General features: G+C 47.6%; 2 protein-coding genes across 3 annotated transcripts in view; both read right to left on the bottom strand.

The window, feature by feature from the left end:
• The window catches only part of LOC110171851 (protein HIRA), a 25,224-nt gene extending 17,577 nt beyond the window's left edge, over positions 1-7,647 (bottom strand). Inside the window, exons 1-9 of one of the 2 annotated variants that reach the window (XM_020937651.2) lie at positions 7,435-7,647; positions 4,051-4,113; positions 3,373-3,483; positions 2,894-2,984; positions 2,301-2,395; positions 1,710-1,805; positions 848-1,008; positions 572-739; positions 319-432 (exon numbers count right to left, since the gene is read on the bottom strand). In XM_020937651.2, coding sequence (XP_020793310.1) covers positions 319-432; positions 572-739; positions 848-1,008; positions 1,710-1,805; positions 2,301-2,395; positions 2,894-2,984; positions 3,373-3,483; positions 4,051-4,113; positions 7,435-7,471 — 936 coding nt within the window. In that variant the 5' untranslated portion in view covers positions 7,472-7,647. Of the gene's footprint in view, positions 1-318; positions 433-571; positions 740-847; positions 1,009-1,709; positions 1,806-2,300; positions 2,396-2,893; positions 2,985-3,372; positions 3,484-4,050; positions 4,114-4,205; positions 6,096-7,434 lie in introns of those variants that run through there. The other variant, XM_055161836.1, reaches the window with a different exon arrangement.
• Positions 7,648-8,435: 788 nt separating this feature from the next.
• Positions 8,436-12,500, bottom strand: part of slc2a8 (solute carrier family 2 member 8) — a 13,043-nt gene continuing 8,978 nt past the window's right edge. Inside the window, exons 8-10 of the mRNA XM_055161855.1 lie at positions 11,315-11,434; positions 11,099-11,244; positions 8,436-9,454 (exon numbers count right to left, since the gene is read on the bottom strand). Of these exons, the coding sequence (XP_055017830.1) occupies positions 9,305-9,454; positions 11,099-11,244; positions 11,315-11,434 (416 nt within the window). The 3' untranslated portion in view covers positions 8,436-9,304. The remainder of the gene's footprint in view (positions 9,455-11,098; positions 11,245-11,314; positions 11,435-12,500) is intronic.

Below are 12,500 nucleotides of genomic sequence, written 5' to 3' on the forward strand. Positions count from 1 at the left end.
GTAGTAACAGCAGTAGCAGTAGTAGTAGTAGTAGCAGTAGTAGTAGTAGCAGCAGCAGTAGTAGTAGTAGTAGCAGCAGCAGTAGTAGTAGTAGCAGCAGCAGTAGTAGTAGTAACAGCAGTAGTAGTAGTAGCAGTAACAGCAGTAGTAGTAGCAGTAACAGCAGTAGTAGTAGCAGTAGTACAGCAGTAGTAGTAGTAGTAGTAGCAGTAGCAGTAGTAGTAGTAACAGCAGTAGCAGTAGTAGTAGTAACAGCAGTAGCAGTAGTAGTAGTAACAGCAGTAGTAGTAGTAGTAGTAGTAGTAGTCAGTTACTGACCCACACAGAGAGGGATCGGTCTTTACTCCCGACGGCGCAGCAGCAGTACGGGCAGCTGGGTTTGGGGGCGCTCCCGTTCTTCTGCTTCTTCTTAAAGATCTTCGGGTTAAACTTCTGCACACACAAATGTACACACACATACACACACAGACAGACAGACACACACACAAACACACACGGACACACACACACACAGAGGGTCAGGTTTGTGGATGGTTCAGTAGAACTTCTCTCTCAGGCTGTAGTTTCTCACCACGACGGTCACGGCTTTCCTGTGACCCACGAAGTCCATGTTGGTCTTCCAGCCGTCGCGCTCCACGATCTGAGCCGTGGGGCCGGAGTTGTTCATGGCGTGAGCGGAGACCAGGTACTGACCGTCCGGAGACCAGGACAGACGGAGCACGTGAGTCGTCCCGCCGCACTGGAGACACACGAGGACAACGCACACTCAAGGTGTTAAACGTGTGAACGAAACAAACACAGCTCCAGTACGGAGTAAGAAACTTTCAGAAATGTGTGTAGTTCTGACCTCGTTAAAGGGTTTGGTAATGTTTGCTTCCATGTTCCAGTCCACGGTTCTCCAGACCTTCAGACTGTGGTCGTCCGCCTGAGACGCCACGTACTTCCCCACGGGGTCCCAGGTCAGACCCTTCACCAGCCCCGTGTGTCCCCGCAACACACTCACCATCTCTGAAACACACACACAACCATACACACATGAAGAGCGCCCCCTACACACACAGACACACACACAACACACACACGAAGAGCGCCTCCTACACACACACACACACACACCCCTCAGGCCCTTCACCAGCCCCGTGTGTCCCCGCAACACACTCACCATCTCTGAAACAACACACACACACACACAGCGCTCCCTAACACACACGCACACACACAGCGCTCCCTAACACACACGCACACACACAGCGCTCCCTAACACACACGCACACACAGCAACACACACACACGCGCTCCCTAACACACACGCACACACACAGCGCTCCCTAACACACACGCGCACACACACAGCGCTCCCTAACACACACGCACACACATACACACAGCGCTCCCTAACACACAGGCACACACATACATAGAGCGCTCCCTAACACACATGCACACACAGCGCTCCCTAACACACACACACACAGCGCTCCCTAACACACACACACACACACAGCGCTCCCTAACACACACGCACACACACACACACACAGCGCTCCCTAACACACACGCACACACACAGCGCTCCGTAACACACACACACAGACAGCGCTCCCTAACACACACGCACACACAGCGCTCCCTAACACACACACACAGACAGCGCTCCCTAACACACACGCACACACACTCACACAGGTCAGAAGAATTTAAAGCCGTACCTGGGAACTTTCGTGCGTTCCAGATGACGATGGTGTTGTCGACGCTGCAGGAGGCCAACCACACGTCATGAGGAGACCAGGCCACGTCCATCACATCTGAGGACGAGTAGAGATATAACATGTGCATAGGCTCATGAGACAGGTCCGAGTCCGTCATGTCTGAGACGAGTTTGGAGCCGAGCTTTTCGAGTGAAGGTTCCTTGGGCGGTTCTTCTCGTGTTCCCCGTTAGAATAATAATGACGTCATCACGTCAGGACGTCCCCAGTTTTATTTACACAAATATAAAAGTCCCAGCGCCGCAGTGCAGCTCCTCTGCTCCACGAATATTACACATGTGTGTGTACAGGTGCGTGTACGTACAGGTGTGTGTGTACATGTGTACGTACAGGTGCGTGTGTACGTACAGGTGCGTGTGTACGTACAGGTGTGTGTACAGGTGTGTGTGTGTGTACAGGTGTGTGTGTACAGGTGCGTGTGTGTGTACAGGTGCGTGTGTGTGTACAGGTGCGTGTGTGTGTACAGGTGTGTGTGTGTGTGTGTGTACAGGTGTGTGTACAGGTGTGTGTACAGGTGTGTGTGTGTGTGTGTACCTCCTGTATGGTTGCGGAGGATGGTCACACATCTCCACTGTTCCACATTTGCCAGTTTGGAGCTGGAGCCGAAAACTGTGCTGGGCCCAATGAACCTGTCAACACAAACACACACACACACAGAGACACACACAAACACAGAGACACACACACACAGAGACACACACAAACACAGAGACACACAAACACAAACACAGAGAGACACACACACACACACACACAGAGACACACACAAACACAGAGACACACAAACACACACAGAGACACACACAAACACAGAGACACACACAAACACAGAGACACACAAACACACACAGAGACACACAAACACACACACAAACACACACACAGAGACACACACAAACACAGAGACACACAAACACACACAGAGACACACAAACACACACAAACACAGAGACACACAAACACAGAGAGAGACACACACACACACACACAGATTATCATCAGTGTGAGATATAAACACCGTCTTGAGTATTTCCGGTAGAATCCTGGTGATAAACGTGTGTGCGCATTTCGGTCTGTGTGTGTGTCCGTGTGTGTGTGTGTGTTCCGTGTGTGTGTTGCAGACTCACGCCGCTCTCTTCCAGACCATCACGAGTTTGTCGTCTCCTCCAGACGCCAGGTACAGCCCGTTATTCGACCAGCGCACACAGTTCACACAGGCTGCAACACAAACACGACCCGAGTCACACGCCCGAGTCACACAACCGAGTCACACAACCGAGTCACACAACCGAGTCACACAACCGAGTCACTCCCTCCCGTTCACCCTCCCATCCTAATGTGTCAGATGCCCTCCCCGTGTGTCAGATGCCCTCCCCGTGTGTCAGATGCCCTCCCCGTGTGTCAGATGCCCTCCCCGTGTGTCAGATGCCCTCCCGTGTGTCAGATGCCCTCCTCGTGTGTCAGATGCCCTCCTCGTGTGTCAGATGCCCTCCCCGTGTGTCAGATGCCCTCCTCGTGTGTCAGATGCCCTCCCCGTGTGTCAGATTGTGTCAGATGCCCTCCCCGTGTGTCAGATTGTGTCAGATGCCCTCCCCGTGTGCCTCACCCAGGTGGTTGTCCATCTGGCAGAGCATCTTGGGGACGCTCTCATTCTTCTCGTCTTCTTCTCTGAGGACAGGAGCCATGTTCCAGATCATCACCTTCCCAGAATCCTCCCCTGGAACCAAACAAACCTCAGACTCACACAGACGCCTCCGTCGAGGTCCGACCGCGACCTCCGTCGGACCTCGACCATTCAGTTCATTAATTATATATATTTTAGGAGTAAAGCTCAAAACTGACTCCTCTGAATTTTAACTCTAATGTTCTAATGTTCCTGGTCACACTCAGAGCTGGACTTGCTTCTTTTTTCTGAGTCTGTTACATCTACAAAACTCCAACACTCTGTTCCACCTTGTGATGTCATCAAGTGGTTGTTTCCTTTTCCCTTTAGTTGAGTTGAGATCAACAACTCCAGGACTGAAATGATCCAGATGATTCTAGTGAAGGTGTGTGGAGTTTAAACACACAGTGGAGCATTTTCTGAGTCACCACATGATGACATCACAAGGTGGAACAGGGTGTTTTCTGTTTGAGAGAAGAACTCAGGACTCTAAATGTTCAGGTTTGTGAGTAAAACATGTGAATGAAACAAAACACGACTCCAGGAAACCACATCAGAACAGAGAAGAGTCTGATACGGGACATTTAAATCTCTTTATATTTGACTCTTTTCGTGTGTCACCTTGTCCTCCTGTGGCAAACTTGGTCCCATCGGGGTGAATGTCCACGGAGAAAATGGGTTTGCCTGAAAATAAAACACAAAATATTAAAAACAGCGTAAAAACATTTGAAAATCTGCTCCGTCAGAATCAGGAAAAAAAAAAAAAACACGCTCACGGTTTAGATTTATTCATGAGACTCGGTGCAATTTAAAGCTGCACTGTGTAACTTTTCTGGAGAAGGTCCACACTGTGTTCGTCTCCGTGGAGATGGTAACGCGTTGGTTGAAATAATCCAGAGTGTGGCATTAAACTCCTCTGTCTTGGATTTATTCAACTTGAGGTTTTATTTATTCCTCAGACTCACTGCGTCTTTACGTTTGTTTAATTCTTCACGGTGAGCAGCGTCGCCTCTCCACAGATCTGACCTGTCATTTGGCTGGTGAGTCTCCATGGAGATTCTTACGTTCATGGTCACACTGTGGAACATTCTAGACACATTTCCACGGAGACAAGCAGGTGACAGACCCTCCACGGGACAAGTCACACAGTCAAACTTCACATTTGTAAGAGTTTTTTTGTTTGTTTGTTTGTTTCCGAGGCCCTGAAACCAAAAAGTTAAAAGGTTAAATTCCCAAACTAATCCCAGCTGGAGCGTCCCCCTCGTCCCTCTGGACACCACACGGGGACCTGCTGCTCCCGGGACAGGAGGACCTTCTCTCCGCATCACTGATGGATCGAGTCAGAAAATCAGCTTCAATATGAAAATAAAATCAAATGTGAAAGTTCCAGAACAAACGTGGAGCTTTGTTTATGTTTCTGTTTGTGTCGTTTTACAAATCGTCCTGAAGACGCTCACGTTTATTCAGTAAAATCCTCTTTTAAGGTGATGGTGATTCATGCTCAGGTCGAGTCAGGACTCAGATCGTGCACCAGGAGTCGAGGTTCGTTCTTCTCAGACCAGGAGCTCAGTTCAACACGTCCCATCACCTCACACGTTCATCTGTGGACGTGCGTCGAGCATCTTCAGACTCAGGATTAAGTCTGCGTCTTTAATCGAATTTTTAATCGTGATTTCGATTTGTGTCAAACGATTTCCAGACTCATATAGGTGAGTTTCAGCTGACATCATTTTGGTTGGAGGCAAGAAACACGATAACACAGTGTGTAACCTCGTGTATTTCTCCCTGATAATGGTAAATTCCTGCTGCATTATCAGACGCACAAATAGAAACACGGAAGAAGGAAAATGTCTTTTTCATATTCCGAGTGAAAAGAACCACTAACGGTGAATTAAACGACTTTCAAACATCCGCAGAGCAAACGTAGAAGATCCTAACAAACCGTGGACTCAACAAGTTCAACAACACATCCAGACTCTTGGAGGTTTTCATCTTTTCTGCTGTGAATGGCCCAGGAGTTTCCACCAAGTCATTGTGGATGTCGCCCAAGTGAATATTTGTCCAGGGAGTTGGAGATTCTGACCAGAAGTTTGGTTTGGTCCAGACTCTGTCGGGGTTGAAAAGGGTGATTTGTCGTCCATCTCTGGTCAAATGGTCTTGGGTCGTCTGCCGTTAGAGTGGAGAAATAACCAGGATCAATACCCTTTACGTGTTTTCTCGCTCCGTCCGTCATGTTCAATTAGTGTTTATTGCTGCCGACCAAAATAATTCCCAACATGAAACGCACGCTTTTGTCAACAATGAAACTCGCCTATAATCCAGTTGAAACGATGAAACTTAACAGTGTTTATTTTGGGATATTTTTTATTTAAATAAGTAAATTTATTTTATTGTTTAAATCTAGAGATTGTAGAAGAGTTTATTTTGGACACATTTATGTTTTTCTGCCTTATTATTTCTTTCTTTTTTTTCCATTATTTTATTTATTTATCTCAAAACCAAGTCTACATTTATTTTCAATTTGAAAATTTTGCCTTAATTATCAAAAACAAAGTGTTTTTTTTGTTTTTGTTTTGTTTTTTTAGAGAATTGCTTAAAAAATGCATCATGTAACAAAAAAATAATTGTCAGGCTGATTCCAGGATTCTCCAGGACCTGAAGTCGCTTCATGGAGCAGATCGACAAATATTTACTGTGATCTTCAGGATCTTCAGGATCTACAGGATCTTCACGTCCAGCAGAAGATCCAACAGAACCACCAGAAGAGCTGAACGCACAACAACAACAACAACAACAACAACACAACAGCCGCACACGTTGACTTTCCCTTTGCCTCTGTGATTTTCCTGCTGATTTCCCGTCAGCCTGGAGAAATGTGAACAGGTCAGAGGTTTGATCCCTGCTCGAACTAAACCTTCCTCTTGTTGTGTCCTTGGGCAAGACACCAAACTGACTTCACCTGTGAGTCATATTTCACACATTTAAGGAGAATTATGACATGAAACGGTTGAATCTTGTGCAAAAGTCTGGAGTTGATCTCAGTTTGTGAGAACAAAATTTAAAAATAAAAAACTGGAACATCCTGTTTTTTTGGTGTTTGGTGATAATAAAATTGTGAAACAAAGTAAAACTGTTCTGCAGAGACAATTCATGACGAACATGAGTCAGTATCGTCACGTTTTCTTTGTGTTTTGTTGTTTTTAAGCAGATTTTCTGTATTTTACCAAAACAAATATCAGTTTGTGTTTATTTACTGTTGCAGGATCAGACTGGTCCAAAACAGAGACACTGGGACATTTCTTGTATAAACTGGGACAGATCAGTGGTTTTGTTTAAATCTGCGGGACAGAGACACAGACTCAGGACTGAGCCTGTGTCCCTCGTCTCAGTGTCAAGTGTCTTCAGGAGTATTTCCTTTGTGATCAAATTCAAATGTGCAGAATTAGCGTCAAATCCTGCGTCAGAGACACTTTGCGGACGCTCGTGAAGCATTTTTACACCGGTGGATTTCTGTTTAAACCGAAATAAACTCCGACAAACAGGAAGAAACCGTCTGGAAGTTCATCAAAGTCACTGCAACGGTTAACTTTCCTCATCTGCCATCTTGGAGACACTTTGGGAGACACTTTAAGCCTCAAAACGTGCAGATTTCTGCTCCTATTTGCACGGATCTTTGCGGATGTAAAGCAGGAGCTGCGCATTAGTGAGAATGCGGCGGTTTGTGCGGGAGAAGCGGAGCGAGCAGCGCGGGGACAGTGATGCTAACGCGAGCGGCTAACCGCTGCAGGAGTTGGACGAGCGGAGGACGTTTGGCTCCAGACGCACCAAATGACGCACAACTGCACAAAATGTGCGGGTTTTTAAAGTTTGCGGGAGTTCGGAGACGGCGCAGCGGAGCGGGGACACGTCAGATCAGTGTCCCCCGGAGCCGCGCGTCTCTCCCGGACAACAAAAGCGGGAGTTTGCGGGAGCCGGGCGGGAGCGGGGCGGGAGCGCGGCTCTTACCGTTGTGGCTCACCCAACTCGGCTTGAGCAGCTTCATGTCGCCGCGCGGCTCCGGAGCGGCTCGTCCGGGGGTCGCGGCTCGTCCGGGGGTCGCGGCTCCAGGCGCGGCCGCTCAGCTCGTCCACAGCCCCGGCTCTCCGTGCTCAGAGCGCCCGGGCCGGTGCGGCGCCGCGGCGGGGATCCATCGCGCTTTTCTCGGGTTCGTGGAGCGGAGCGCACCGGGACCAGTGCGCATGCGCCGACAGGAAACGAGATTCAAAACAAACCCCGTCACAATAAAGGTCTCCTCACGTAACACGGACCTTCACAATAAAAGCCCCCGCACACTACCAACTTTATTTTGAAGAGTTTTTGTTTCTAAAGATCATTTTGTTTGTTTAATCTCTATGGCAACGACACTGATTTTTCATTATTTTGAACGAAACCATGGATGTAGGGTACAGCTGTAGGGAGTATTATCTGCTACATAAGTGAGTTGTTGTAGGGAGTATTATCTGTTACATAAGGATGAGTTGTTGTGCAGTTGTAGGGAGTATTATATGTTACAAAGAGAGGGGGTTGTAGGGAGTATTATATGTCGCATAAGGGTGAGTTGTTGTACAGTTGTAGGGAGTATTATCTGTGTGTATCACTGTGACAAATGACACACACACACCTTCACAATAAAAGCCCCCACAGACTGTCACTATGAATTTTATTTTGAAGAGTTTGTGTTTCTAAAGATCATTTTGTTTGTTTAATCTCTCTGGAAATGGCACAAATTTTTCATTTTTTTAAACCCATGGATCTATAATCCACTAACTTTTATTATTTTAGCTTCAAGCTTGAGAAAATCTAAGAAAAAAATGTGATATTCAGTGTTTGTGTGTGAGACGCTACAATTAGACCAAAACAGTAAATGCAAACACAAAGTGGATTCAAAATGTTTCTAAACAGTGAATTCAACGTGATCCAAAATTATGATGTGAGTTTTATTATTTAAAATAAAATTAAAATATATATTTAGAACTCCTGCATTTTATTCAGATTCATTTTATTGCAAACATGTCACAAAATTTCAACAAAAATAATTTCAACAAAAAGCACCAAAACGACCCAGAAAAAAAAAAGCTTATTCAGATTCTCCTTCATTCGACAGTAAACAGACGAGTGTTCATCATCAAAATACAATAATTAAAAATACAAAACCCCAAAAAAGTGTCAGTGAGAAAGAAATATTGAAAATCATTTAAAATCTTCAATAAAAATGTAAATCAGTACAATTTTGTCTTTGAGCAGTTACACGTGTGGCCAGAGGGGGGCGCCCTTTGTATGTGAATATGAATGTGATTTAAAACAGTAAAGTCAGAGTTTAAATCAAGGTTTAAGTTTTTCAGTAACTCTTTTAGTTTGTTTACTCACATTTCCTGTAGAAAAATATCACGTCATTTGGTCTAAACAGTTATAAAAAAAGACTTTTTTTTTTTTTGGCACAAAACAAAAGAAACTGTCCTCGTGTCTCTGGACAAACGTTTGGACTCCAGACTCTTCTTCAGATCTGAGACATTTGTTTTTCTGTGGAACCTTCTGGACGACTAAGACGTTTCCACAGATCGTACGAAGAATATTTAATGAGATCATGTCCACGGAGAAAAACACCGACAGAACGGACATTTATAAACCCGCACGATGATTTCAAACTCGACTTTTTGTCCAATAAGAAACTAAAAGCCGACTGGGTTATTTGGATTAAATCGTTTAAATGGACTGAACTTCTCCTCGGCTCAGTTCTGCTGTAAACACACGAGTCACAAAAGTGCAAATATCAACTTGATGTATCAGCTCGATAAATCGGCCGATGTTTCATGTGTTTGTGTTCAATGTTCGAGGTTCAGGCTCGAGACGAGGAGCCTCTGAACAGATCTTCTATCTGCTCCAGAGTTTTTCCTTTTGTCTCCGGGAGGAAGAAGGTGGTGAAGAGCAGGTTCAAAATGCACATGAAGGAGAAGAGCCAGAAGGTCCCCGCCGAGGTCAGGACGTTCTGAGGAGGAAACACAAACACGTTTAAATTATAAAAATATATAAAGATCATAATAAAGGGTCAGAGGTGAATGGAGTTTTTCTCTCAGCTCCTTTTGCAGCTTTATGATCATTTTTACAGACGATGTCTCCTGACACCGGCTCCACGAGGACAAAGGTGAACGATCATCTGGACACTCGGTTTTGCTGAACTCGCAGAAGTTTGAGGAAGTGCGGTCGAAGCTGCTGACTCTGGTTTTAAGAGTTTGACTCAGAAGAGCAGCTCCACATGACACAAAAACTGAATCACACGCAGAACCGTGGCTCCAGTTTGAACAGAATCTTCAATAAACCGGACGAGGAGCTTCACTCGTCACGGACACAAACGTGAAGCTGCGTCCAGACCAGAGTCAGAGCGTTGAGTTACACGCAGAGTCTGAGTGGACGAGCGTTAAGGGCGTCGGCGTCACAAGTTGAAAAAGGCCGCGTCGACCAACGAGGGACGACCACAGAAGAAAGAAAGAGAAAGACCCAAGAGCCACAAACACCAAAACAACAAATCTACACCGTGTCATTTGAGAAGGAGAAACATAAACACGCTGCAACCGCCACCATCCCCGCCACCGACCGCCGCCACACGCCACCGCCACCCGCCACCACCGCCACCGCCACCGCCACCGCCGCCACCGCCACCAACCGCCGCCACCACCACCACCCCCGCCACCCGCCACCGCCGCCACCACCACCGCCACCGCCACCACCCCCACCCCGCCACCACCCGCCACCACCCCACCACCGCCACCACCGACCGCCGCCACCACCACCACGCCACCAACCACCACCCGCCACCGACCACCACACACCACCCGCCGCCACCACCGCCGCCGACCCCCGTCATCGACCGCCACCATCCCCGCTGCCACCACCGACCGCCACTACCGACTGTCACCACCCCCACCTCTACCGCCGACCGCCACCACCCCCACCAACCGCCACCACCGACTGCCACCACCCCTGCTGCCGACCGCCATCGACCGCCCCCACCGACCGCCGCCGCCGCCACCGACCGCTCCAACTCGAGGCATCCAGTGTGTTTTTTTGACGTCGCGTCTGAACGCAGCTTCAGACTGAAGTTCTCTGCTTCTTCTGAGGATCCACACTCCTCTGTGATTGGTTGAATTCAGCTGTCACTCACTCAGAGCCCGACCGAGGTGAACCAATAAGAGGAGAGCGTCTAAAGAGGCGCGTTTGAGACTAGAGACAAGATCACCAGTCCTGATCCTGGTCTAGTCCTGGTTTAATCCTGGTCTAGTCCTGGTCCAGTCCTGGTCAAGTCCTGGTTTAGTCCTGGTCTAGTCCTGGTCTAGTCCTGGTTTAGTCCTGGTCCAGTCCTGGTCTAGTCCAGTCCTGGTCCAGTCCTGGTCCAGTCCTGGTCCAGTCCTGGTTTAGTCCTGGTCCAGTCCTGGTCCAGTCCTGGTCCAGTCCTGGTCCAGTCCTGGTCCTGGTTTAGTCCTGGTCCAGTCCTGGTCTAGTCCAGTCCTGGTCCAGTCCTGGTCTAGTCCTGGTCCTTGGTTTAGTCCTGGTCCAGTCCTGGTCTAGTCCAGTCCTGGTTTAGTCCTGGTTTAGTCCTGGTCCAGTCCTGGTTTAGACCTGGTCCAGTCCTGACCATCATGTCCTGGAAGCTCTTGGTGACGACGAAGGCCATGCCCCAGTTGGTGAGGACACAAACGGCTCCAGCGAAGCCTCGGACTCGGACCGGGAGGATCTCGGACATGACCAGCCACGGGATGGGCCCCCAGCCCAGAGCGAAGCCTGAGGGACCAGAGACCAGGGTTAGACCTGGTTCAGACCCGGTTCGGTCCCGGTTCAGACCTGGTCTTACCTATGATGAAGACTCCCATACTGAGCAGGGCGAGCCAGGCCATGTGCGTCTGAGGCTCAGGTTGGTTCAGGAGGTAGAAGTAAACGCCAAACGCCGCCGTGCTCAACGCCATGGACACTCCTGCAGGGGGCGACACACACGGGCACAGACATGATTTAAAGACCGAGGGGACAGGGCAGAGGGCAGAGGGCACAAGTCTGAACAAGACCAACAGGGAATGTTTAAAATAACACACGGTAAAGATGGGGGTATTTACTCCTGTGGGGTATTTACTTCTCTGGTCTAATCTAGAGAGATCTCTAGATTATTCAAACATGCAGGAATGACTCAAAATCCTCAAACCTGTTTTTGATGAGGGGATGACAGGGGAGAAAGCTCCAAAACGTTTGTTTAGCCTGATAGACCCTCTTCAAAGAACAATAAGCCTCCATTTTGAATTTCCAGAGTCAAAAGGACAGTTCTTCTAACCCACAGGTGTCAAACATGTGGCCCAGGGGCCAGATCTGGCCCTCCAAGACCTTTAATCTGGCCCTCGGCTGATTTTCTACTCAAATATTTGAATGATATTTTCTATTAAAATCTTGTTTATTTTTCTGCGGTGCTTCTCACAGCAGCGTCTCCAGCGTCTCTGTACGTGGCCCCTCCCACCAGAGCAGCACAAATGAAGACTTGTCTCTTTCCAAACGCTCTTGAAGGACGATCGTTTTGACTGTTGACCGTGACACCCTCATCAGAAAAATGTCCAACATGAGAAAAGTGGAGCCGAGTGCAGGATTTTACAACAAAAATGGACTTATTCCTGTTTACAGACAAGTTCATGTTCAAACTTTGTGTTAACTTGTATTTTTCTTAAAGTTTCAGGTTGTTCATTAAATTATAATATTTTGTAAAAGAAAGAGTTCATCAATTAAAAAAGATTTCTGTAATAGATTTGTGTTTCTCTGCACAAATATTTGAACTTATTGTTATTTTTGGGGTTTATATGACATGAGTTTTCTGATCCGGACACTTTGGATCAAAGTCGGTTGGATTCGACCCCCGGAACAAAATGAGTTTGACTCTCCTGGTCTAAAGATTCTACCACAGACTGTTCAGATAAATGGACGCAGCTAAAGCTTTGCCATCGTGTTCCAAACAGGAAGTGCTCCAGGCGGCTCCTCCGACTCCCCCTGAATATTGTGGCTCG

The sequence above is a fragment of the Boleophthalmus pectinirostris genome, unplaced genomic scaffold, assembly GCF_026225935.1.
Source record: "Boleophthalmus pectinirostris isolate CB_2022bp ecotype Guang Dong unplaced genomic scaffold, ASM2622593v1 HiC_scaffold_4, whole genome shotgun sequence".
NCBI classification, from domain to species: Eukaryota; Metazoa; Chordata; class Actinopteri; order Gobiiformes; family Gobiidae; genus Boleophthalmus; species Boleophthalmus pectinirostris.